Source organism: Colossoma macropomum, unplaced genomic scaffold (genome assembly GCF_904425465.1).
Source record: "Colossoma macropomum unplaced genomic scaffold, Colossoma_macropomum, whole genome shotgun sequence".
NCBI classification, from domain to species: Eukaryota; Metazoa; Chordata; class Actinopteri; order Characiformes; family Serrasalmidae; genus Colossoma; species Colossoma macropomum.
The window spans coordinates 11,304,151-11,329,695 of record NW_023494791.1 but is presented as its reverse complement, the minus strand read 5'-3'; the positions used below and the strand labels follow the sequence as shown (position 1 = coordinate 11,329,695).

At 40.5% G+C, this 25,545-nt stretch overlaps 1 protein-coding gene across 1 annotated transcript in view; it reads right to left on the bottom strand.

Annotated features, from left to right (window-relative positions):
* Positions 1-25,545, bottom strand: part of sdccag8 (SHH signaling and ciliogenesis regulator sdccag8) — a 74,059-nt gene that overhangs the window by 31,964 nt on the left and 16,550 nt on the right. The window contains exons 15-16 of the mRNA XM_036573843.1: positions 7,149-7,276; positions 3,216-3,324 (exon numbers count right to left, since the gene is read on the bottom strand). Coding sequence (XP_036429736.1) covers positions 3,216-3,324; positions 7,149-7,276 — 237 coding nt within the window. The remainder of the gene's footprint in view (positions 1-3,215; positions 3,325-7,148; positions 7,277-25,545) is intronic.

Here is a 25,545-nt window from a genome sequence, read left to right as displayed (position 1 = left end):
AAGCGACAAAGGAAGAATGCTATTTTCCATTATCTTGTCTCCACTCTTATAATTTGCTTGTTTGGATTGAGACCCGTGCTTGCAAGATTGTGCCTGAGGACATACAATATGTAACAAAATATCTTTAGGGATATGCTGAGTAGAATGTGTATCTGGGTGTCTTCTTGACTGTCTCCTTGAGTTGCCAGTACAGGAGGGGGATGGGGAAGAGGACAGGCAGAGCAGCAGTGGTCTGTACCTTCCCAAAGCTGGGCCGGCTGACCGTGGCAGATTGCAGGCTGCGATGTGAGTAATGCGCTTTACGCTGTTTTAACAGCTGACTACCCCAGAGGCCTGAGGTGAGAGGCGCATGTGATGGGCACAGAGCGGAGCCAGGACACAGGACAGGCTGCCATGTGCCAGTGTACAGTGACAGATCCCTGACTGGGGCGCGGGCTGGAGCAGGAGGGCACGGACAGGATGCCACGCTCTGGATAACAAACTGCACACGGCTCTACTGGGCTATATATCATCTGCACATTCTGCCATGCCATATGAAGCCACTGAGGATGGCACGAGTCAACATGAGCATAAAATAGGGTAGGAAAAAGTTAAGTCACTGTGTGGCAAACCTAGAACTAGTGCTGGGCGAAAGATTGTCTGTTCTAGTACACCAGTTTTGGTGTCACACAACAATGTTTTGTTTTAGGAATACTGATAAATAACAAAAACTTGGTTAAATGCAATGTGTGTAAGATACACTATATGTTTAAAGGCTTCCAGATACTACTTCTACTTAATGAATTCAGCAATGTTAAGGTGCACCCATTGCTGACACAAGTGTTCAATTGCGTTGCAAAATCTACATAAAAAGCACTGCCAATGGAATCGGACGCCCTGCAGCTGCACATCAGCCTATGCTCATCATGACTAATGTCAAGTATCGACCAGAGGGGCTAATTATGCAACATAAGTACCTGACCTTGTGTGTCTGAATGCACTCAAAACAATGTTCTATCTAGTGTAAAGCCTTCCCCAGAAAACGTAGACTGTTACTACAGCAAGTTTGCAACTATCTGTCCATTAGTACCCTGAAATTTCAGAGGAAATGCTGGATATACAGGTATCTTCAAACTTGCAAACATATAGTGTACATCAAATTTGTAAGAGATCCTTTCAGAATAGAGTAGCATGAGTTATTTAACTTTATTAAAGCAGATATTACTTGACAGAATGGTATATTTGAAAAATATCTTCATATTTAATTTGATCATTTCCTAGAGCTCAAGGCTGCTCACTTAAACCTCTGCATAAAACATAAAAGGAGTTAACTCATATTTAGTCACAACTGTTCAAAAATGGTTAAACTTCACAGCAGAAAGAAAAAACATTATTAATTAAAGTGAACCCTTTAGTTAACCTCTATAATGCAGAGACAAAAAACCATCTATTTCTGCCTTTAATATTGTGCTGCATTTGCTTTGATATGTTAAAAAAAAAACAAGATCTATAAAAGCTGAACATTTTTCTATTCTGCATTTTGACACCTCAGTTTCCTTCTATTTCAAGTCTTAAGTAATCTAAATTCTGTTCTGAATGCGTACACAAGCTCAGTCAGACACAGTGAAATTCTTTATTATATCTATTAAAATATTGAAGAAATGTAAAGATGCACCTCAGAGTTTAATGTGGATCTGATCAGTGATATAACAGTGTGATATATACTGCTGTGTGGCAGAAGTAAAATATGATCTTCAATAATCAGTAATAGAAAACGTAAACTCAGGTATGTTGTTTCATCTTTGCCATTTTATCGATAAGTAAAACTAGCAAGAGCGCTCCCTTCTGGATGTTAGTAGACATAAGCAAAGCACTTCCTAGAGGGTTCTTCAAGCCATCGTAACCAAAATGTGGGCTTTTTAAAAAATAATTCTTTAGCTTCAAAAAATCAACCATTTGGCCTTAAAAATATCTAGAGGCGTCAAGGACAGAGAAAGCTCCAATTCCACATGCTAATGCATTTTATTATGTCCAAAGTGGACATGCATGTGTGTAACTACTCTGGAAGCAGATTTTAATAAGCTAAAGGGGACAGGCCAAAGTCTCTGAATGTATCACTGGCAAGATAGGCACTGTTAGGCAAGTTATTATTATATATAAAGGGCCCATATTGTACATTTTACTTGATTTTACTTTTACTTTACTAAAAGTCACAGTAATTCATTTTTACATAACCATTTACAACTTCTCTTCATTCTTTACCCCTTAGAATTATACAGGCTGTTTAAGTTACTGTATCTTTAAGACTGATCTAAGATAAATGAGCTCTATTCTGACTGACTGCCTTGTATTGTGTCCCACTCAAAAAGCGTTCAGAGCTGAAACACTCCTTATAACTTCAGTACGAGTGGGTGGGGCAAACCTGCTGTAGGCTAAATACGTACATATATGTAAATGAGTTAACTTTCATGACATCACAAAAATAATGAATTCAAAACTGGCCATTTTTACAGCTTGATTTCCATATATTTACTTTGTGGGCTGGGGGGAGGGAACAGTATGTTTTGAGACTTTCACAATTCTTTAAAACAACTCATTTCAAAAAAGTAAAGACAATTAGGTTTTCCATGATAAAGACCCTTTGAAGAAAATTAAATTGTGTGTCCTTTACATGTGCCCTTGATTGTTTTTCCGTTCCCATTTGCTGTTATCAAATGATGCATGAGTTACAAGGTTTTCATTTGTCAGTGATGATGAGCATGTTGGGGCAATTAATTAAGGTTCTGGGTGGTTCCCACATGAATTGTTAACGTGTGACAAGCAAACAATGAAACTTAGCCCAGAATATCAGTACATGCATGACAGAACATGAGGCTGCTGCATGTTGCACTACATTTTATCAAAGACCTCAGTCCAGCAGGTCTCTGGAAATGCACTCTTAAAACTAAAGGTGCCAGAATGGTTCTTTGAAGCGATAAAGGGAAAAGCACCTAAATTACGTCACATGGCTATCAACCTGTATGCTACAGATGCAAGACACAGAGGTTAGGTTAAAAATGCTAGAGTATCCTTAAACAACCATTCACTGAAAGGTTTTTCAGGGAACCAAAGGTGGTCAGATATGGCATCGCTCCAAAGAACCATTTTGGCAAGAGTGTAGCTGTGAAGGGAAGCACTGTTTGAGCTGTGGTTGTAGCCATAAAAGAGTGACTTTAAAGAGTTAGAGATCTACTCACCTGCTAGTCTGGGTCAGCTCCTCCAGTTTTGAACCCAGAACACGACACTCCTCCTTCAGCTTCACTATGAGGCCATTCTGAGAGCTCAGCAAGGCATCCATCTCTGCAACTGTGAGACAATAAGGTACAGTATGAACAACAGAGCGAATGTATGCCCAAAATAACAAAATACATGCTTTCTTAGTCTTTTTTTCTGTGAAACAACAAAGTAACTCATGTTTGCAAGTGTCCTCTCTGCACCTGTAATCACTGCTATGAATGCTACTCATTGTGTGAGGAGAAAACAAAACACATCTTGCAAGGAGTTCAGAGAAAGCTTCATGTTTGAGCTCCATGCAGCGTTGAGCTTGTTGTCCTTGATTGTTTTCTGCTTAAGGAGTGACTCTGCCTTTTGAAAGTCTGAGGATGGAAAGCTTTGATAAGTCTTTGAAACCTTGTATGCTGTTGTTCCAAGCATATGTCCGCTTCAGTGGTGCGGTTTTGGAGTCACTGATATTCTACAGTCTACTGTTCTGTCCCTATGCAAATCATGAAGGATTTCTGCCTTTGATGTCGCCTCAATGGATTCATAATACGTTTCAGCTACTCGCTCTTCTCTGAATTCCTGCTTGGTGCTTTTAAAGATATCGTTACGATGTTTTGTGATTCAGGAGATTTTGTTCTTTGATCAGAACAAAAACTAGTAAAACATGCTGGCGTTTAACAGAATTATTTATTCTAGTGGTCTCATCAATTGATAGTGATTGTGGGCTTAGGATCAGTTCACAAAATTCACAAAGTGGAAATGCAGAATTTAGATAAACATAAATTGAATAAATAGGCCCACATCATTAGCTTTGGCCATGCTTTCAGGCAAATATGCTTTATCTTTATACATTTACAAACTGTATCAGACAAAACAGGGTGGTCAATGTCTATATTTGAGCTTACTGTATTTTTTATGTCAGGAGTAATTTTTTTAAGACAATTTGTTTTTGTACTGTGAAGTGTATTTTTTTTTTAGGTATTTATTGATAGTTTCTTTGTGATTTGGTCACATGATTTGTGACTTCATTCACTGAAGGTAGTCTTGTGTGACAAACATTTGCACAGTCTTTCTTTATCTATTAAAGATCTTGCTTAAACTATTTTTTTTTGAGTAGCATGTGGGAATTAGATTTTGTGTGGCATAAGCATCTTTTCTCTGGATCACTCAGATATAAGTCTCAGTACAAAGGACAATGTGCTATGATTTCTGATCCACATTCTCATTTCTTCTACTTTAAAAGTATAGGTTCATACAGAAATCTCTCAAGCAAGAGCGAAACAGCAGCAAAATAAATATTCTTTTTTTTTTACGTCAATATTTTAAAAATGATTTTCCACTATTAGTCTCATAATTTTATCAGTTCTCAGTGGAGTAGGTCACTCCATAACTGCATAATCACATTGTATCAGGGAGAGGAAAGGCTTGGGCTTCACTACAGCTTCTCTATTACTGTACATCACATAATGTAAGAACAGAGAAGCTTTTAGCAGTGTGGCTAAATCTGTGTACGAGCAGCCAATGGCCATGGGGCACTTTAGTGGAAATCAGTTCGTAACATAAGCGAGCCTAATTGTGGAGCAAAATATATATAAATATATATATTTGAATGGTGATGAACAGTCTCATTACATTTTTCTGAGCATAGTGTGGATAAAGTCAGTACTTAGAAAACACTGACCAACTGCATATTGTTACAAAGCATAATTGGGCCTAGTTACCTGGATTGTTTATAAAACGAGTTAAAATCATTTGATGATTTTTTTTTAAAAGGGAAACGGCATTATTTTTTCTAGCTTTCTACACAGTTTCACCTGTGAGATGTAAATAAAGAGAAATGTACTGCATTTCTTTACAGTGGTGGTGATAGGAACCAGGGGTTCCAATGTGTACAACACAAACATAGCCATTTTATTTACTATCCAAAGCATCAGTAAATCTACACTTTTCTTCTGAGTTTTAGATGTAATGTTGATAATGATAAAACAGAGGTACATTTGGAAAAAAAAACATTTTCTTTGTTAATTACTTTGCCTCACAATGATCTACTTGTACCTCTTTACCATGAACAGGGAAAAAAAAACAAAAAGAAACTTTTTATGCCAAAACCTTCTCAAAATTATTGTAAAATTGTCTCAGGTTTCAGGAAGCGTATCATAAATATTTCATGTCAGAGCTTTCTGTGAGTTTTTAGAGGCAACAAACATTTCAGATGTCTGGTTTTTGTCATCACCACTGTGAACAATTCTGACTCTAACCACTCTGACATTATTTACACCTTAGCATGTAAGTCACACAGATATTTTGAAATTTCCTTTTAAATGTGAAACCACTGGTTCTTTGTTAGTATCAACTCATCAAACCTGAGAAAAACTAAATATCTTGAAAACGTCTCCAAGTATCTTGATACTGTATTTTCGCCATATCGCCATCGCTTCTGCAAAGGCTCTCAACAGCTTGTGCGTATAATTTGCATGCATGATCAGGAATTCGTATGGGTAACCATATTTCCATGTTTAGCTCAATATTTATGAATTACTACATTGGAATGAGCTTTGAATTAAGCAAGAAAGCCATGGCTATTTCATGAATAAAGGGACAGATTTTTGAATTGAATTACGCAGAGAGGAAGCCCTGATGGACGAAAGTGCTATCTTTGATTTTTCACCCAGTATTTTGGTTTGGGCTTCATTTTTACTTCACATAGGCCTATTTTACTAAACTGTGTAATAATAAACTAATTATGCATTCAAGCCACATAAGACAGCATTATAATACTTAACTATTCTATATTCACTCTTTTGATTCTCTCAACACAGGTATATTATGAGACGAATTACTGTTTCATAAACAATCCTTATTTGAAAGCACAGGTAGACTTACTGATATCTGTGCATACCATCTACTGCTACTACAACAGAATATAGGATCATCAGAGAACATAAATCAAACCTTCTTTATATAAAGATTTATAAGCACATCATGGATGTTTGCAGCTGAAATTTCAACGCTATGATGGTAAGGAGGCGTGACAGAGGGAGACAGTGGTGAGAGGCAGTGAAAAAGATGGGCTGCAGTTTCATATCAACTCAAAAAGTTGAGATTGCTGAAAAAAGTTCACCAAAGGAATCTTAATGAGTCGCTGGGCTTTGAAAACGGCTGGGCCTGCGTAGGCCACAGAGGAAAGGGAAAAAAAAAAACACGCACACACAAAAAGATAAAAAGACAAACAAACTGGAGTCAAAACAAACAGGGGATCGAGTTAAAAAAAAATAAAAAAAACATGATTTAGAGGCGATTCTGTCTTAAATAACTACTAAAAACCAGTCCATTTTGGAGAGATAGACAGGGCGAATAGGGGAGGGAGCAGGGAGGGAAAAAAATAATTAGCTTGTGAGAGTGGCCATTATATGCTTAGAGAGAGAAGTGGTCTGTGGTATTAAAGGACTAATTCCATAAGCCCAGAGAGCTTCCTGCTGAGCCTCTGATGCCATTTCTCTTTAGACAACATGTGTGCTGCGCAGCCGCGCCAAAAAGAAGCCCTTTGTTTTCCCCGCGCTTTGTTCTGGCAATCAGCATGCCTCAAGTTTCTCGAAACACAGGTAAATAAACTCGCTGATCCAGATGGTGCAACAGATGTGAGAGCAGCACTCTGAAATCAACAGACAGTGGGCAGCGCTGCCCACTTCCCCCACCTCCCCCCTCCCCCGCACATTTTTAAACGCTAACTAATACGTGGCGCCGACGCTCCGGAGTGCCGAGCATCTGCTCCCTTCGGCCAGCCAAAGGTTACAGGTGTTCCTGATGCCGTCCCACGCAGCGTGGCACGGGCCGCCAGCGGGGCGGGGGAGGGGGAGAGAGGGGAGGCGGTTGTTTTGGCAAGGGGCAGCGCACCGGCCGACACCCACCACTATGCTCGTGCTGCGCTTCCATTTGCTGGAGTGTGTGTGTCAGCTCGCGTTCGCGCCGCTGCGCCTGGAAGGTCAGAGCGGCCATGTCCTCCGCACAACAGCGCTCCGCTGCCTCCTTCTCCTGCCTGCAGAGAGACAGAGAGAAAGAGCAGGAGAGAGAGAGACAGAGAGAGAAAGAGAGAGAGAGAGAAGCAGATACATCACAAACTGTATAATATTCTCATTACCATAAATACATACATATACATACACTATTAGCATCATAGCAGTTACTTAATCATTCATAATGGATAATAAGCCTTAAGAGTAGTAATGACTGAATACTGAACCTACAATTTAACCTCTTTAACAATTTAATGTCTTTAAAAGGCCTGCATGTAGGAGCATACAGTTCCTCATTCTCATAACTACACACATTACATATAAGCTATATATAAGTTAATTAATAATTCATAGCGGTTGCCATATCAAGCCTTAAGATTAATGACTGAACAATGACTGAAGCCCAGAGTTTAAAGGGTTAAGGATACTGACCTGAAACACAAATGAACTGCATCAAAATATGCAACACATGTGGGAGAGTCTGATAGTATTCACACAGACTCATTAATACCAGCCAATTAAGTTACTTAACTGTTCAAAAACAATGCCAACTTCCATTAGCAATACAAAGTCAGACTAAATGTCATTGTGATCTGCGGAACTGTCATCAAACCTCTCAAAAGCGAAGCATCTAAGCTTCTCTCTTTAAGACATAACTGTGGCCAACGAAGGACAGACGCTGAAAGGCGGGAAAAAAAAAGAAAAAAAAAACAAGAAACAAACCGCACAAAGTCAAAGTGCATTAATTAACAGCAAAGCCCAAAACTTTTCTCGCACACTGGGTTTGGAACGTAGCTGGAGAAGTGACCGTCTCTGCAGGCCTGCTGTCGTCTGGAGTGTGAAGGCGCTCCGCCCGCGAGAGCTGTGAGAGAGAGAGAGCAGGGGAAAGCGGTGGGCCCCCGCTGTGCTTGAACAGCGGCCTAAAACACCATCCACACCAGCGCTCAGCAGGGGCTCACAAAGGCCTCGCAGCCAGCCATTTGTTACCGCGGCTTTCCAGGGGGCCCAGCCACTCGCCGGGGTGCGGGGGCGGTGGAGGGAGGGGGGGGTGTTTGTCGACCAATTAGCATGAGACAGACCGCCAGAAAGTTCCGACGAACACTTCGGGGGGAGAAAAGTTGGCTGGCGAGCCTTACAGAGCGAGTGTCTGGACACCAGAGAGTGAGAGGTGCACCATTGTTGGGCATTTTAAGCTAATGGCTTAGAGCGCAGCACAGGTGAGATGAGCATGAGTGCCTGACAGAATACGCTACCTACCTGAAGCTGCTTGCTATACGTTCAGAGAGTTAATGGATCTCATATACACGTCTCTCTCTCTGCTTATTTACATTCATTATCATCTGTTAATATATTCTATATGAAGGTTTCTGAGTTCAGCATGAAAGCCAGTCACACAGATGTCTAACATGCCGGAAGAACTGTGTGTATGTTTCTGATGAAGAATGTAAACAGTACTTAAAGCTAATCTAAGCTAATTAGCACATCCTGTTAGTCTAGATTTCAGTCAGGCTTTCTCTATGAAATATGATTTTTACTTGGAATTTTGCAGAATATTCTGAAAATGCACATAGCTGCCATCTTCATGTTTCCCCAGTAAGTTAACTTTTCACTCAAGCTCTAGTTGATGCATCCCGAAGCCAACTGACACCAACTGGCAATAAGCAGAGCAGGAAGCATACGCGTGCGTGAAGAGCCGCAGGCCGATAGGCTTCACTATTCCGTACCACCTGCAACAAGGACACATGGCACAGGAGTAAACCACTGAAGAAATCACCACAAAACAAATTCACCCCAATAACACCTGTACACCCCTAAAATGCCAGGATAAGGATGTACTGCTATACACAATTTTAGGTTAAATGTAATATTTTTTTTCCAAAGTCAATATACAATTTGATACATACTACACTGATCATTTCAGTTCAGGAAAATATGGATTTATATCAACACAAAAGACTGCAAAGTAGCATAAGTAAAAAGTATATTTAAAAGTGTACCATAAGTAAATTTAACAGTGCTTAAAACTCATACTTAAAAATGAAGGTGCTTTCATTTCAACTTTCTCATGCAAAGTTTAAGGAAACCTGAACATAAAGTGAAGGTTCCAAGAAAAACGCTAAAATTGGTATGGAACCTTTACATCATTTGAAAGTTCCTGAAACCTTTAAAAGGGTCTGTTTGTGACCGTAGCCATGCTACCACAGGCTTTTTAACTCAGTGAATATTCACTTTTTTATAAGCTTTTGAATCCCACTCCATAGAGCACCCTTAATATTTCTGTGTTTATTTTCCCACCAGTAGCACTCTCTATGTTCATACTTTTCTGAACATAACTAAGTTTCTGTTTAAGCTGTTTTTAAAGTTTACATCGGAATCAACTGGTTACTGGAATGACTGGCTTCCACGAAAGATGGCAAATAAGAGAGCCCTGGACAACAGCAAGCAGCGCATCGTTGATGGAGTTACAATTCAATTCAGTGTTTTAAATACTGATTTTTATTTTTCGAAACTGTACCGAAATTGTTACATTCTGACCTGACAGTAATAATTAGCTTCATCATTTCTAAAAATGAAATCACCTAAAATTAAAACAACATAAATCACAGCATAATCACATACACCGTCATGAAATACCAGAGAGATACAGCTATTTTCACTTACATTTGGTTTAGTGTTGTGACAACTATTATTGGCTTTTATTAACAAGTCTGTTTACCAAATATTGTCATGAAATAAAGGAAATATTTTCAGTCAAAGTTTGCACAATATTAATATTAAATGCTTTGTAAAATGGCCATTTTAGGATAGGTTTTCAAATCCGTGGAATGTTTTGTTTTTAATGAGTGCTCAGTGGAATCAGGGACATTTTACTTTCTTTTCCACAGGAAAACATATGCTGTAGCTAATGATGTAAAACTGTTTAGCAACATTTAATTAAAACACTGTGGCACTAAATGTGGAAAGATAAGAATTACAAACAGTTACTACTGTTGCTGCTGTTAAAATTTGAAAGACATTCGTAAAGGTAACTTTACAGAATTGTGCTCACTGAAATACCCAAATACAGTCAAAAGACCGGGGTTGTCTGCCTACAGTGGCTTACTCCTATAGCCGTTCCGCTTCAAGAGGTGTGGTTTGGTGCGGTGAACTCGGGCCAGGCAGAGGCCACCTCATACACCCTGTGGTGCTCATGTTCTGCAGCGGGTCAGTGCGTATTCTGCGTGTGTTTGCTCACTGACAGTAATGATGTGAGCGAGGCCTAATGTCCTGCGGTCGGGAGGTGGATTTGGGTCGACCGGGCGTGCCTTTTCAGGAGCAGCGTGGATCGGCCCGAACCGGCTCCGTGGCTGGGTGCTGCTGAGGGGAGAGGGCCGGGGGCTGCCTAAGTGGGCACTATTCAAGCTGTTGCCCATTTGATTTGGAATACCACAGACCGCTCGAGCGCAGAGTTTGCAGCACCCTGCGGTGCACCATGATCCCACGCCAGAAATGACCAAATGCTACCGTTCCTAAAATGTGCACAAATTGGAGTCAGCCGGTTGGCTTCATCAGCGCTCAACAGTACACGAGCAGACTTGCCACCGTTTGTATGGTAATACATGTGCAATGGAAACTTTACAAAGTACAGCTTGCACCGTGTGGCAGGAGAAAAACTTACCCGAAGCGACTGCACAGTATGAAATATGACTTCTTCCCTGAATGTCTTTAAGCTGATCATTGTGCCGTATGATTTATCAAATTTAAAGGTCAAAAGGATTTTGGTTGTGATACAAGTGAATTCAGGCAGAGAACCTGGACTTTGTAGTGTGGAGAACAGAAGTTGTCATGTTAATTCATTTAAGCTACAGGACCCAGAAGGAAACATTCCTTCTAAAAACTAAAACATATTGCAGATATTCATGAGAGATGCATTAAAAATGGGGACATTCTGTAATTATCTGATATCTACTAAGTGATTATATTAGTATACTATAAAAAAGACAGCCATATGGAAATCAGTCCGTCATTTCATACATAGTTGATAAATTTAGCACATAGTCTTAATGCAAAGCATTAAATTTTCATTTTTTTTTGCAAAATACAAAAATCAATGATTTTGATACACAATAAGCAATATGATGAATTACATTAAATCTTACTTTTTTTTTTTTGGCCATAGAGATATGTCCCAGTGAAACGCAATATGTGTCCTAGTGGCACACTCATCTTCTCCCCAAGTACCAAATGACACACACACACACAACACAAACACAAACACACACACACACACCACACACATATTCTCACACACCCCAAACCTCAGATGTTTTACAGCATTTATTGAACGGCAGTTAGCGTCAATCACGCTTCTCTTCCGTTTCCCACTGATACACACACCCCCCTTCCCCCTGAAAAACACAGAGATGAAAGAGTCCAACCTGCCCCCCCAGTCTGCTTCACAGTCACACACACACTTACACACACACACACACTCACACACACTATTTACTCTATATCCTAACTGCTCCTAATGCTGCTCCTATCAGCCCTACTATCCTCCTCCTTCATCTATCCTCTCTCTCTCTCTCTCTCTCTCTCTCTCTCTCTCTCTCACTCTCTCTCTCTCTCTCCGCATGCTCCCCCCCCGTTTGCTGTTCCCTCCCACCCTTTTTCCTTTAACTAAACTGGCTCTGGCTTCCTCCATCTGGTCCCCTTTCCTTCAGCAGCCCCGCACCTGTTCACACCTCCTCTCCTGTTGGACCGCATTGAACATTTCCTCCGCTGCCAGGGCTATTCTGGCACCCGCAACCTCTCTGTCATTCAATCCATCTGTCAGAAGTGAACTTTGTTTACCACCAGCTTCTGCTTTCTTCTTCAAGAAACGCAAAGCCCCCTCAAGGTCAGCGGCAAAACGAATTGCAGTTGCCACCGATTTACAAACAACTCCCTCTCTCGCTCAAAAGACCCCCTCCATCAGCGAACGAAATACGCTTCTAATGCTACATTCTGTAGCGGGAAACATTCTTTTTCTAACTTTCCAGTTTTCATTTTTTGTGGGTATGTGTCTCTTTAAGAAACTCACAGGATTCCTGGGGAGCTGGGGAACATAAGATGTTGAAGTATGTTCTATTAGCGTTAATGTGAGGAGCGCCAATCTACGGCAGGAGGAGCCTCATATCAAACTTTCCCTACTTTCATCTGCTATATGTTGAAGATGTAGTCTTTCATAAGAACCTGGAGTGTTAAGGACATTCACAGGTAGCAGCCACTGTCGAGAGCAAAATGAAGTTCAACACATCGAAAGTCACCAAACCTCCGAAGCACTGTGTCTTCGGAAGAGGAGTGAAAGCAGGTGGCCAGCACGGGACTAAAGGTGCAAAGAGGGGGATGAGCGAGTGAGAGAATGAGAAAGACAGAGCGTTCTCTCAGGATGAAACAACCCGTGCCAGAGACGGCGCTGATGCTCCTGCTCTGGGCATGCGACACATGGCCGGAGCTGCGGGCCGACCTGCAGGGGCTTGCGCCAGACCCCCCACCTGATCCACCTCTCCACGTTGCCTTCATCACCAAACGCGTCCACCCCAAAGCCCCACACACCCATGGTACGGAATCAAACCCAGGCAGAAAAAAGCAGCGCAGCCACTGAGGAGCATAACAAACGCTGCTTTTAACCCAACAGGGTGTCAGGCTGGCGGGGCTGGAGGTTGCACCCAGCCCTTCCGCTCCGCTCCCTCGTGATGGGCTTTTGTGAGGGGACGCTCGCTTTGTGATGGACTCCTTCTGCCATCTGGAGAGTGGTGGAGAGGAAAGAGAGGGAGTCCAGGAAAGAAGAGAGAGAGAGAGGGAGAGAGAGCAAGAGAAAAAGAGCTGTCCCACATGATGAGAGCCACTGGCCACTGGGCCTTTGATGTACTGTACGTATGTGTGTGAGACGAGGGGGCTCAGTAATGGCTCACAAAGAACTGGGCCATATGAAGAATTCAAACGTTTAGGAGAGTATGGCAAACGACAATGGATTCAACAGCATCAAATGTTATGTGGCTGCGGACATAAACAACTAACTCCAGCTTTTCATGTCTGCAGCCACACAGGTCTCCTCAATAGAAACTGTTCAAGAAAATCATTTAATATGCTCACTTATTTTACCATTAAGTACCATTAAAAGCGAGGGATTCCGCACTTTTACTCAAACAGAAATACAGCTAGAGAACTTCTATATTTACTCAAGTAAACTTTTACCAGTGAGGATTTCCTGTTTCACTTAAGTACAGGATTTTCTACTTTGTCCACCAGTGGTATTGTATTAAACATTTAGAATGGTATAACAAATGACAGTGTACACCATTACAAAGATATACACCAATGAAGTCCATAGCTTCAAATGTGACCAGTATAACACCATTATACCAGTATAACATTACACCAAATAAATTCAAAGGCCTGGCAAAAAGCAGTGTACCATAAGTAAATTCAATAGCCTTAAAAGACAAGGCTGGGTATTGTTCAAAATGTTTTGATATTTATACCAATACTGACACCTTGAGTTTAACATCAATTCCTGAACAATACCTTCTTAAATAGCTTCCTTTTATTTACAAACCGAAAGTGGGTGTGGCTTAAACCAGAAACGAGTGTGAGGTGCTGGAAGTAGATGTGTTTGCTGACCACTATAGATTAGTATCTGGATTATCACTCACAAGCGCAGAGTTTGGAACAAACATGCTTGGGTATTTAAATCTTGTATTGAATGACAGATTTTTTTGATACTCAGGTGTACTGAACTAACTCAATACCATAATGTACTGAATGTCAGTACCTAGCCCTAATAATGACAGTACTGTATTATATCAAATGATTAAAAGAGAAAAAAAGAAATTAGATTGAAAAGTATCAAATGTGTCTACTATAACACTAGTATATTAGACTGTCATTTTCAAAGTAAAAAGAATTAAACACAACCTCTGTAGGTTTTTAAAAACTTACATTTTTCTGCACAGTTACTTTACAATTTAACTTAAAAAAAAAAAAAACAGAAAAAAATTAACTGTGATGTGCGCAAATGTTCGCACATCCTATCATTATAAAGTCTCAGAACTTAATTAACTTGTTAGGCCTTAATGGAGTTATTAGGACTGCTTTGGAAAGTCAAGAATGGTCATCAGGAATTGTCAGCTGATCATAATGTCAGAGAATAATAAATTCCCTGACCCTTCAAACCTTACTAACACTAAACTACCATGGGCTTCTCTAAGCAGCTGGCTAGGATCTGAAAATGAAGCTTATTGCTTACAAGTCAGGGGAAGGTTATAAAAGGACATCAAAGTGCTTCCAGCTCGCAATTTCCACTGTCAAAAATGAAAGTAAAGGGAAACTGTGAAAGTCAGTGCAAGATCTGAAAGACCAAGAAACTAGAACTGTTCATGTACCAACCAGAGAGGTAAAGCAACACCCCCCATATGACAGCAAGAGACCTGTCTGGAGGTGTAACTGACGCAGTTTGGGAATGCACTGTTCTACTGTGCAGAGTTGCTTGCATTAACATGATCTGCATGAAAGTATCATCAGGAGGAAACCTCACCTGTAACCTCATAACAAAAAAATGTCTGAAGTATGCAAAACAACATCATAATGAGCCAGATGCATTTTGAAAACAACTGCTGTGGACTGATGAAGTAAAAATGGAACTCTTTGGCCTCAAGCACCAAAGGTACTTTTGAAGACAAAAGGAGCAGCATTTGATGAGAAGAGCACCTTGCCAACAGTTAAGTATGGGGGTGGATCTATTATGCTTTGGGGTTGTGGCAGCCAGTGGCACAGGACACATTGCACAGACAGACAGAAGAATAGTTTTTACTAAATATTAGCAAATTCTGGAAACAAATGTGACAGTCAGTCAAGAAATGTAAGTTGAAAAGAGGCCGGCTTCTAAAACAGGATAAGGATCCAAAATATACTTCAAAAACCACCCTGAAAGACTTCAAGTCATGCAAGTAGAAGCTTAAAATGGCCCTAACAGTCCCCTCAATTAAGCTTCATTGAAAATTTACATCATAAAACAATGTCTCAGGTATCAGTGTGTGTATTCATAACCATTTAATGCAATAACTTGCTATAATGTAACCATTAGAGATATTAAACGCTTCAGACGTCTGGTTCCTATCACCACCTCTGTGGACTATTCTGACGTGGTAAGATTCTCTAGAATTGAGCATTTCATATCAAACCACACTGAATTACTTAATCATGAAGAAATTCTGAAAAATTGGTGGAACTCCCCTTTAAGGAACGTTTTTTTGAGTTTTAATGAAAAATACTATGATTGTATTATAGTTGATATGTACTTGAGTATAACTGTTCAAATCTGTGTTTGCTAGCCATGTTCTGGCTATTTTTTTTAATCATCCACAAAATCAGCTAAAAACTATAGATCTATGGAAACAGTCACTACCAAAACATTTGGTACAGTTTCAGTACAGATATGGTTGTTTTAGTAGTTACAAAATGGAATGTTCAATCATTTATTTTAATAAAAATTATGATTAAGGAATAAGGGCATTCAAAGCAAAAAGATCTTAATCTAAAGTCTGAAATGTGTTTTCAACTCTGATTTTGAGCCAGTTCAGTATGATCCACAGAGTTAATTAAACCCAAAGTAAAGATTCTGGGGAATGGGCCTCAATCTCCAATATCTTCCTAAGTTTTTTCTTAAATTGATTCTTGAGAAAGGTTCTAAGAAAAAGTCTATGTCAGATTCATGATGTGTTCTCCAACCACAGAACTGTTCACACCTTCATGAAAACTGCGTAAGTGGGTTTTAAGAAGAAATTTCTTAAGAACATTTAGTAAATGAGGCCCATTGTTTACTCCAGCTTCCTTTAACCCACCCTTTTCTCCTTTTCGCAAGCATTTAACAAATCTTTTTATCCATCCAGGTAAATGTGAAATCAACTGGACTTTGATATTAAATCTATGGTCTATACTGAAGCAAAACTTATGGAGACCAAGAAAAGGGTGTCATGGACAGAGAAACGGGAAGGAGAGCAACCCAGCTTCCAGAAACAGTAAGTAGGCCACTTTCTCTGGGCAGAGCTGGCCCAAGTGAGAACAGTTGCACCCGACAGATTTGCCTTCACTTTGCCTGGGGACTCGCAACATTCTGCCCTATACCAGTGCGCCTGTCGGAGAGATGGGCCACGGCACTCAAGCACTTCTCTATGGCACTCCTTCCACATCAAAGTCATTACTAGGACCAATAAACTGTTTAAAAGAACCATCAGCACACGTTACACTACAATATGTTCTATTAGTATGTGTTAAGCACTGGCACTTTATTATATATCTAATAAGGAAACATGACTAATAATTGGCCCCATTTCTAGAAGATGCTATCCAGGTAGAGTATATGCTGTTATATACTGTATAGTATGTTTGCTAAAGCATGTAAAATGAAGATACTGTGACTTAACTGCTAAAAAGTATCCAAGGCCAATTATTACTCATTTTTGGTCATATTTGTCTGTAGTAATAAAAAGAATCACAAATTATATATTAAATAACTTTCAAAGTTCTTATCATAATGTAAACAACAGTACAACATGTAACCCTTACTGATCACCATTACAACTTATGATCATATATTTTATAGAAACCACCAACCACAAACAAAATTTGGTCATGACTACATATGTGCCCTAAAGCATCTGTAACATGATGCATTCTGTTATCGACAGATTAGGGGAATACTGGCACTGTGTGAGGAAAATCAGATTCAGGCCCACATTCTCTGGTGTATACTACACGCTCCCGATACATGGCCGCAAATGAACAACACACATGTAATTGCCCTGAACTTGGTTGGGGCATTAAATAATGGAGTAAATGGCTGGCAAATGAGTTGAGGTCTTGCTCAGTTGAGGGGCATAGCCTCTGGCATTGCATCTGGTCTTATAGGCCAGCAGAGAAGCATGATGCATGGATGAGAAAGAGGGGAAATCACCACTAATACATGAAAGCATTACACAAAGTGAAATAGGAAATGCAGTTCATTACAGAATCTGTTAATAAGATGTATGGCCAAACAAACAAATGTAAATGCAAAGGGCATATATAGCTGTATGCAAAAAAATGTAACAACACAAATTAAAATTTTTTCTGCAAATTCTAGTGCACAATATCTATGCTATTGGCTAAGTTTAACATTTGGGAAAAATAAAACATAGAATACAAAAAGTGCTATAGCTTTGCACAGGCCACGCTCTATGATTTTCCCCCAACATGTAAGACAGCAAATAAACAGTAACTGTGCATTAAAGTGTGTTCTTCGTAGAGGACGTGCACTTATTTCTTATTTATAAAAGAAAATGGTTTAAGATTATGTCTTTGGGGTTATAAAAGTCTTCATTAGCTTAAATCAGTCCATCATTATTTATAACAACACATATACATACACATACATACATACATATACACACACATGCATACATATGTAGAGCCATATGTAGTATCTATTGATGTCAGCAAGTTGACTGTCCAGTACTGTTCTTGTTTATCAAGACAATTTTCCCCTATTCATTTCATGTCGCTTTAGACACAGGGTTGAAGTTATTAATTTTTTCAGTACCCGGGAAAAAATGCAGAAAATGCAATGTAACAAAACTACATGGGACCCTCAACAACTAAATAGAGTATATTTTTCAGTATTTAGTGTGTCCATCCTTTGCCTTCATTACAGCTCACTTTCTTTTTTTTGAGTTTCTCAAACAAATCTACAGGTATATTTTTCTTCCAAAAATACCCCCAAAGTTCAGTCTTATGTCCAGTTTCTCTTATGTCCAGTTTCAACTGATCTTATTAAATGGATTGAATGCTTACCCGACGGGACAAATCCAAATTTTATACTGTTTTAGTTACAGTCATTAATGTAACGGCCCACTATTCAGTAGCCTGCTTTTCATGCACTGCATGTGTACCTTATGAAGTTTGAAAGAAAAAAAGTGGGATCAGAAATTTCTCTGGACTAAAAAAGTGGTTTTCAAACTGTGGGGCATGGTCCCTAGTAGGTCATGGTGGTACTGCTAGACAGCAGTGACGGCAGTCATTATGTATTTAAAACTTTAATACTTCAGTAAGACATATCACATTTTTAATTCATATATCAATCATTTTAAATATGATGAATATTATCGTCATGATCTTTTACAAAAATAAAAATACCTAAATATTTAGGTCAGTGATTGGTCTGGCAAAACGCATGACTGATGTAACTGACATAGGATGTTTTTATTTTTAGCAAAAGTCAATTTAAAACTTTTCTGCTTTTGGTCATACAGCATTCGTCCTTCATGAATAAATGGCTACAAATTTTAGGATTTTTGTTTTTTTTTTTGGTGCTTGTTATGTTACATGATTATACAGTCAACTGAAATTTGATGGGATACATTGATTATTGTGTTATATTTGCTTGCATTTTAAATGATCATGGCCCAGTTTCCCAAAAGCATCTCAGTGTTAAGATCATATTAACTGGTAGAGAGAGTGTTCAGTGTGATCCTTGCTCTACCCTTTAAGAATCATTTTAGAGCTACGACGCAAAACCTAGCTCAGGCTGGTAAAACCTTCCTGTGGGCCGCAAAGGTTTTGTAGTCGGTTCTGTGGGCCGTGAGTTGCAAAAAGGTTGGGAACCCCTAGACTATACAGTGAAGTTCAGTAGTCAGTTAAAGGCCAGTGCGGGACTTGTGCTGAATGCTTGCATAGAACTTGCACACTTGTTTGAAATGCAACATCCCTAGACCTAAAAACTTGAATCAACCTCAGTCAAGGCCACGAAAGTCCACGCACTACCACGTTCCATGAGGTTAACAACGATAGAAGACAAAAGCTCTGGTCCTACAAGATGACTAGAAAGAGGAAGAGGAGGAGGAGAAGGGGGCCAGCAGCCCTGCCGGCGAGGCGTGAAGATGTAGCAAGGTCTCATCCCAGGCCAACGGGCACACCACTGTCAACATCATGGCGCTCGGTGGGCGGCTCGCCGGCACTCTCCCGCCTGGCCGGCAGCGGTCCCAGCTGCCCCATCCGTTACTGTCTGATTAGTTCTGCTAAGCAGCCCCTCCTCTTCCAGCCCCACCGCCATCTGCTCCCCCAACAAGATGGCTGCCTCCCAGAACCGCGCGCAACCGCCCTCCTACCTGCCAGTGCCCGCGCCCACGCTCGCCCCAAAGCGCTAACACGGCTCCTCACGGCTGGCGGCCGCCCCCCTTTCCCCAATCACCCTTTATTTTTCTCCACTCTCTACTACTATGACCACTACTTTTGTGGAAGGTACAGGGCTCTGTTGTTTTGTTTCCTGTCGGATGGTACACGCACCTCCCGCCGACTTGGTCTACAGCAGTTTGGTGGTGCGGCAGAACCTCGTGCATGGCGGCAGACCTCGCGCACGGCGGCAGCCTCCCTCTGGCGTAGAGCTGCATCTGCTCGCTCTTTTATTCATTTTCCGATTCTCGCCCTTTCGGGGGATTGTGGTCCGCACCTCCCTCTCCCTCCTCCTCCTCCCCACAAGTGCTCATGTCAGGCTGAGGAAAGGCAGAGAAGCATGCAAAAGTTTAATGGAATTCTGGGGTGAGATGAGCGACTTTTTAACGCCAACACCGCAGTGGGTCTTTACGGCTAGGAACAAGAACGTCATCTTAGTCAGTGACACTGGAGGGAAAGAACAAGAGGCCTCATGATCACTGAGGTTCAGCTGCATTCAAAATGCTATGGGAAGTTTTGTACTGTCCTTCTTCAGATCCTCCATTGTGGTTTTGCACATACTGTACATCCAACAGCCTGACTTTTAAGCAGTTTCATGTATTCTATCAATTGTGATGAACCACAGATGCATTTAGTTCTAAGCACGGCAAACATAATGTTTTCAATTAGACTTTTAAAACTAGAGTTCATAAAACAAACCAGTTTTACAAAAGCTTCATGTAAAAGAGGCACATCTCTCTGCAAGCTGGTCCAAAGCTTAAAGCAAACACAAAAGCTTCACTGATAGAAGAGCAGTAGTGTAGGAGGATGCACTGCTCATGTTCACAGTGAACTCTCGAGCTTCAGGGCAGAGGTTGGCCTAAACCAGTCCATACACAGACAGTAATGAGGAATCAAATGCCGCCTTTGTGACACAGCCGTTCACTCTCTCTTCAGTAATTTCTTTTCATACTGGCTGCTTGAGCCAGAGACTCATAAAGCAGATTGGCCTCACAAACATCTTTTTGCTCCCATAAAACAAGCTTTTAGCTCCTGTAATTTCATTTTCCGGAACGTAGGGCTGAATGGTGTCTTTCTTGCTCTAAACAGCCAGCATTCGTTGATGCAGTATGCAGCTTTGCTGTGCACAGAAGGCCTGGTTTGCTCTAGTTCAGACAGTGGTCATTAATATTTCCTAGCTTGATATGCGTGTTTACGCCTGGAGGTTCTCCTTTTCAGACTGTGACGCTGTTATCGTTGGATCAGAACTTTGGACTCGGCTGCCAGCGTTGTTTTCTTGGCTGTTTGGTCGTTAAAATGGATGCTACGGTTCTCGTGGACAGAGTGGGAGGGAGGCAGGCGAGGCCTCTGTCCCTGTCCAAACCTTGGCGAACTCAAGCAAACACAGTGCCGCAGCAGCGTGGGGAATTTGTCGAGGTGGCAAATCAGATGGCTAGAGCCGCAGCAAAAGTACACAGCTCTCTGCCTCGCACTGTTTTGTTGTTTTATTTAGTTTTTTTTTCTTTTATGCCCTATGGGGTGTGCAGAATGTTGGGAGAGTGGGGGGGGTGTGTAAGTAATAAGGGGGTGGGGGGACAAAAAGGCACGAGCAAACAAAAAACAAACAAACAAATGGAATAAAGTCTGGGCTGAAAGCCGTCAGAAGGCGGAGAACAGAGCGGGGGGATTAGGACGAATCCTGGGCTGCCCACCGCACAGCTGGCTGATGATCCGATGCTGGAGCCGCCGGCCCTGCCTGTTTCCCCAAACACGCGCTGGGGGGATCGCTCGGGAGAGGGCCCAAAGAGTGGGAGAAAGAGAAAGAAAGAGAGACAGAGAACAGAGAGAAAAAGAAAGAACAGAGAGAGAGTAAGAGCTAAAGAGAGACAGAGAAAGAGCGAGAGAACAGACGGATAAATAAAGAGAGAGGAAAGACAGAATAGAATGAAAGACAGAAAAGAGAGACGGAAAAAAGAAGAACACAGAGAGACACACACAGAGAGAGAGAGGGAGGAGAGAAACAAACAAAAAAGAAAACTGCTTCATGTGCGTCCGTTTGAGGCAGCTGTGATCATTCGGGCTGTGAGATGAGAATGGAGAGAGAGGAGAATCAAAGGGCAGCTTCAGAGGCCCAGCTCGCACGCCCGCCCACCGGTCATTTCCTCTGGATGGCACACAGAGAGGCCGTCTCCGTCACAAAGCCACCTCTGCTCCCAGGCTACCAGCGGGGTGGCCGACGTGCCTCTGCCTCACAGGGGATACAGATGATCCGTGCATGTGTGTGTGTATGTGCGTGTGTGTGTGTGGAGTTGGTACAAGGCAAGCAAAAGCTGGGAAAGACACAGCTTAGCCCCAAGGAAGAGAGAGAGAATGGACAGATGTCTACTGCATCTGTGCACTGTGGCTGGCTCAGAGAACCTGCCTCGGCAGTGCACATCCACACACACACACAGACACACACACACACACACACTGTTCAGCGGCTAAAAAGCTCTGCGCTGCCAATGGCCAGACCGGTCAGCGGCTTAACCTCTGTGATCTTCAGCAGGCCGTTTTGTTGCCTGAGCGAAAGTGAGTACAAAGCGTTTAAAGGACAGAGTCCTCTGCCTCAGCAGTGCTCCTGCACTGCCTACCTGCTGACCAAACCTCAATTCAGCACTCATTAATAATTCACACTACGGGATGCACAATAATATCAGAATTGTATCAGTATCGGCAGATGTTTGGGTAAAAAAATATTGGCATCGAATGTAACTTGAATATCTGTCCGATGCCGATATTTTTTTTACCCAAACATCTGCTGATACTGCCTCCCAGAACCAGAACTGATATATGATAAGGTATTTATTGTATAAATCCTTATTTATTGTATAAGGTTTTTGTAGGTGATGCTGAGCTGCTGTGCTAAAATATCGTATTTTATTCATCTCACTGCATTTGTAACTCTACTAAACAAAAATGTTATATTTCTCTGTAATGCTGATCTAAGTAGATTTAGCCTCAATTTCTAAATTTTATAAATCTTTATGTATCAGTATTGGTAGATATGTCCACGAAAATATCAGCTATCAACATTGGCCTGCAATTCCATATTGGTGTATCTTTAATTCACACTGTAGAGCTGCTCATACCCATCAATGCCATTTTAAGTGATGTTTTTAAGTTGTTTTCTGATTCGTTAACAATTTCTACTTTCTAAAGTCTGCTGTAGACTGTGTGATGACAGCGGTCTTATGTACATATACGTTTATTGCATGTCAGACTGCACAAGATGCTGTTAACTTTAATGGCAGACTGTGTGACGTCAGTTATGCTGCATGTCCATTATAGAATGAAGATTTTCTAGCAATAGATCTGCGATGCAAGACAATGTCGACATTCTGCTTTGCAGTTCACTCTATCTGAACGCTGGGCCATGCTAGAGTATCTAAGCTAATATATATATATATATATATATATATATATATATATATATATATATATATTTTCAGTTTGACTTTACTATCTTTGTGCTTTTTTTGTTATCGTGACATAAACCTGACAGCGTAATTCTACCTTAAATCTATGCCAGAATATGGATCATTAAATTTCAATCATTAAATTTCAATCAAAATTGTTACACCATATATAATGGGTAAAAACTGACTAGACCTATTTTGATTGAAATTTAATGTTCTTGAATTATAGATTTAAATCTCTGATTATGCAGTAAATGCTCAGCACAATGCTCTGTAGAAATATGTACATTGTATATACACTGCTCATCAAAAGTTGGCGGACATCTCACCTTCTTTTAAAAATTTTTTAGTGTTTGATTTTCATGGTCTTTCCAATTACATCAGAAAACATAACTGCAAAGATTTTCTAAACATTAAACAACTATTTCATAACACTAGGCATATTTTGCAACACATAGGAACGTGAATCTTTCGTGTTCCTAATAACATTTTGACATTTTCTTTTATTTCTAAACTATCATGAAAAGCACATACTGAAAAGTCTTTTTTTGACTAAACGGCTTAAAAGACCGAAAAAGTGCTGCTTTGAGTCGCATTGTCACAAATATACTCACAATTATTTACGTGTGATATTTTTTTTCAATATAAACTTAGTCTTTAACATGCTGAAGTTTAACTTACAAATCAACGAAGAAAACATGCTCATTCGGTTTTGAGAAGTTAAGAGTCCCTAAACTTTTGACAGCCAGCATGACAGAATGTTTACAGCCATGTCGTATGCAGAACCAAAGATTCTACTATCAACAGATAACTACTGCTATACATTTTTACTATGGAAATATCAGACTTCAACGATTTTACATGATTGTATTACCATATGTAAAGACTACGAAATTCATATGCAGATGCCACACTTACAACACAGCATATGTGCCTACCAATCAACACAAATAATGGATGCTGAGTCTAGAAGAAGCGTGTAGTCAAGTACACAACGACTTTACCAAATGTAAACAAATAGCCCAAATTATTCACTAATGTTTCCTGAACAGCATGGCTCTTCATAATGCCTCATAAACAATACATGACTGCACTGTAATACTCGGCCTCCTCTCTCTGGTGAACAGATGCTGTCCCTCCTCTGCAGCTGTGCAGCTCTGTCTCAGATGCTGCAAGAAGCATGTTACCTCCACAGGGACAGGACCCAGCATGCCATCCAAACCCACTGAGGCTGCCACATCGCCTCGCTTTACTGCTGCAGGATGGAACATTCAGAGGGAGATGGAAGAGGGGAACGCCTCACTGTGAGTCACCATAAGACAGGTGTTGGGTGTGGAAATGCACTGGGTCAAGGAAAGATGCAGAACTTTGAGTATAAAGCAAACAAAGGGCAATTTTCTTAAGTACATTGTTATTAGTTGCTCAAAGCAAAGATACTGGGTCCTGGAGAGCCAGTGTCCAGCACAGCCTGGTGAGTTTTCTGCTCAAACACACCTACAAAACTTGATGTTGAGTTAAATCAAGTTTGAAGAGATTGTGCTGGACTAAGGCTTTACGAGCCCTAAACTTGAGACTCTTGTTCTTTAAAAAGTAAATATTCCTAAATGGCTCTTGGCGTGGATGTACAGTACTAATTCAAACTTTGAATTAGTACAGAACATTATTATGTCAGAGTTCTTTAACCTACTTTAAAGAAAGTTTTTTTTTTTTTTTCACACATCTCATGTACAAAAATAGTCGTTTATGCCTTTAATTTTGAACAAAAAAAAGCATCTATGTTGTTGTCACACTTACTTCAATATTTAAAGAACATGATCCAATCAAGCCGTATATTTTTAGGGCTGTCAAAGTTAACGCATTAATAATTTGTTAATACCATTTTAATAATGTGTTGATGTAATAAATTATGAACACCACAAATCTTTCTGCATGTGTACTGTATGTTGCTATGGCCTCTTGCACAAATACAGCTTTTAATAGCTTTTAAAGCAAGCCCTTCAACAGACTACGCTGGACAATTCTCTCAAGAGAACAGTGGTTAAGTCAATGAGCAGCAAACTAACAAAAGCAACAGCAAAGCTCCAGTTCCCCTCAACAGCCTCCACTGAAACAAGAATCCACAAGCTGTATGAACATGCACGAGCGAGAGGCTACACTCACGGAGGAGTTAAAACCATTGACTGTATATATCATACACACTATATGGTATATATAAACATTTTGTTGGAGTCGCTGTTTTTCTCACTGGACTCATGATTTTCAGGTGAACCCTGCATTTAAATTTACTTTATGCACTTGGAAGACGCTCTTAGGACGCATTCATGAAGACATTTTTGTATTTGTAAAAAATGCACCTGTGGCCATTGATTTCAATGAGAATTATGCTTTGATTGACAGCAGCCACCAACACACTGCAGTGTGCGAAAATGACAATCACTATTGTTCAATAAGTTCACCAGAGTTGAACTTTTCATGGAGTGTACATTCCATCCTTCTCTGGTCTACACCAGATAGCAAAACAATATGAGACAATAAAACAATCCAAAACAAATGGTAGTGAATCTGGAAAGATATAGTAAGAAAGAGACTGGTTTGATTTAAAAAAAAAAACAAAAAAACAACTCGTA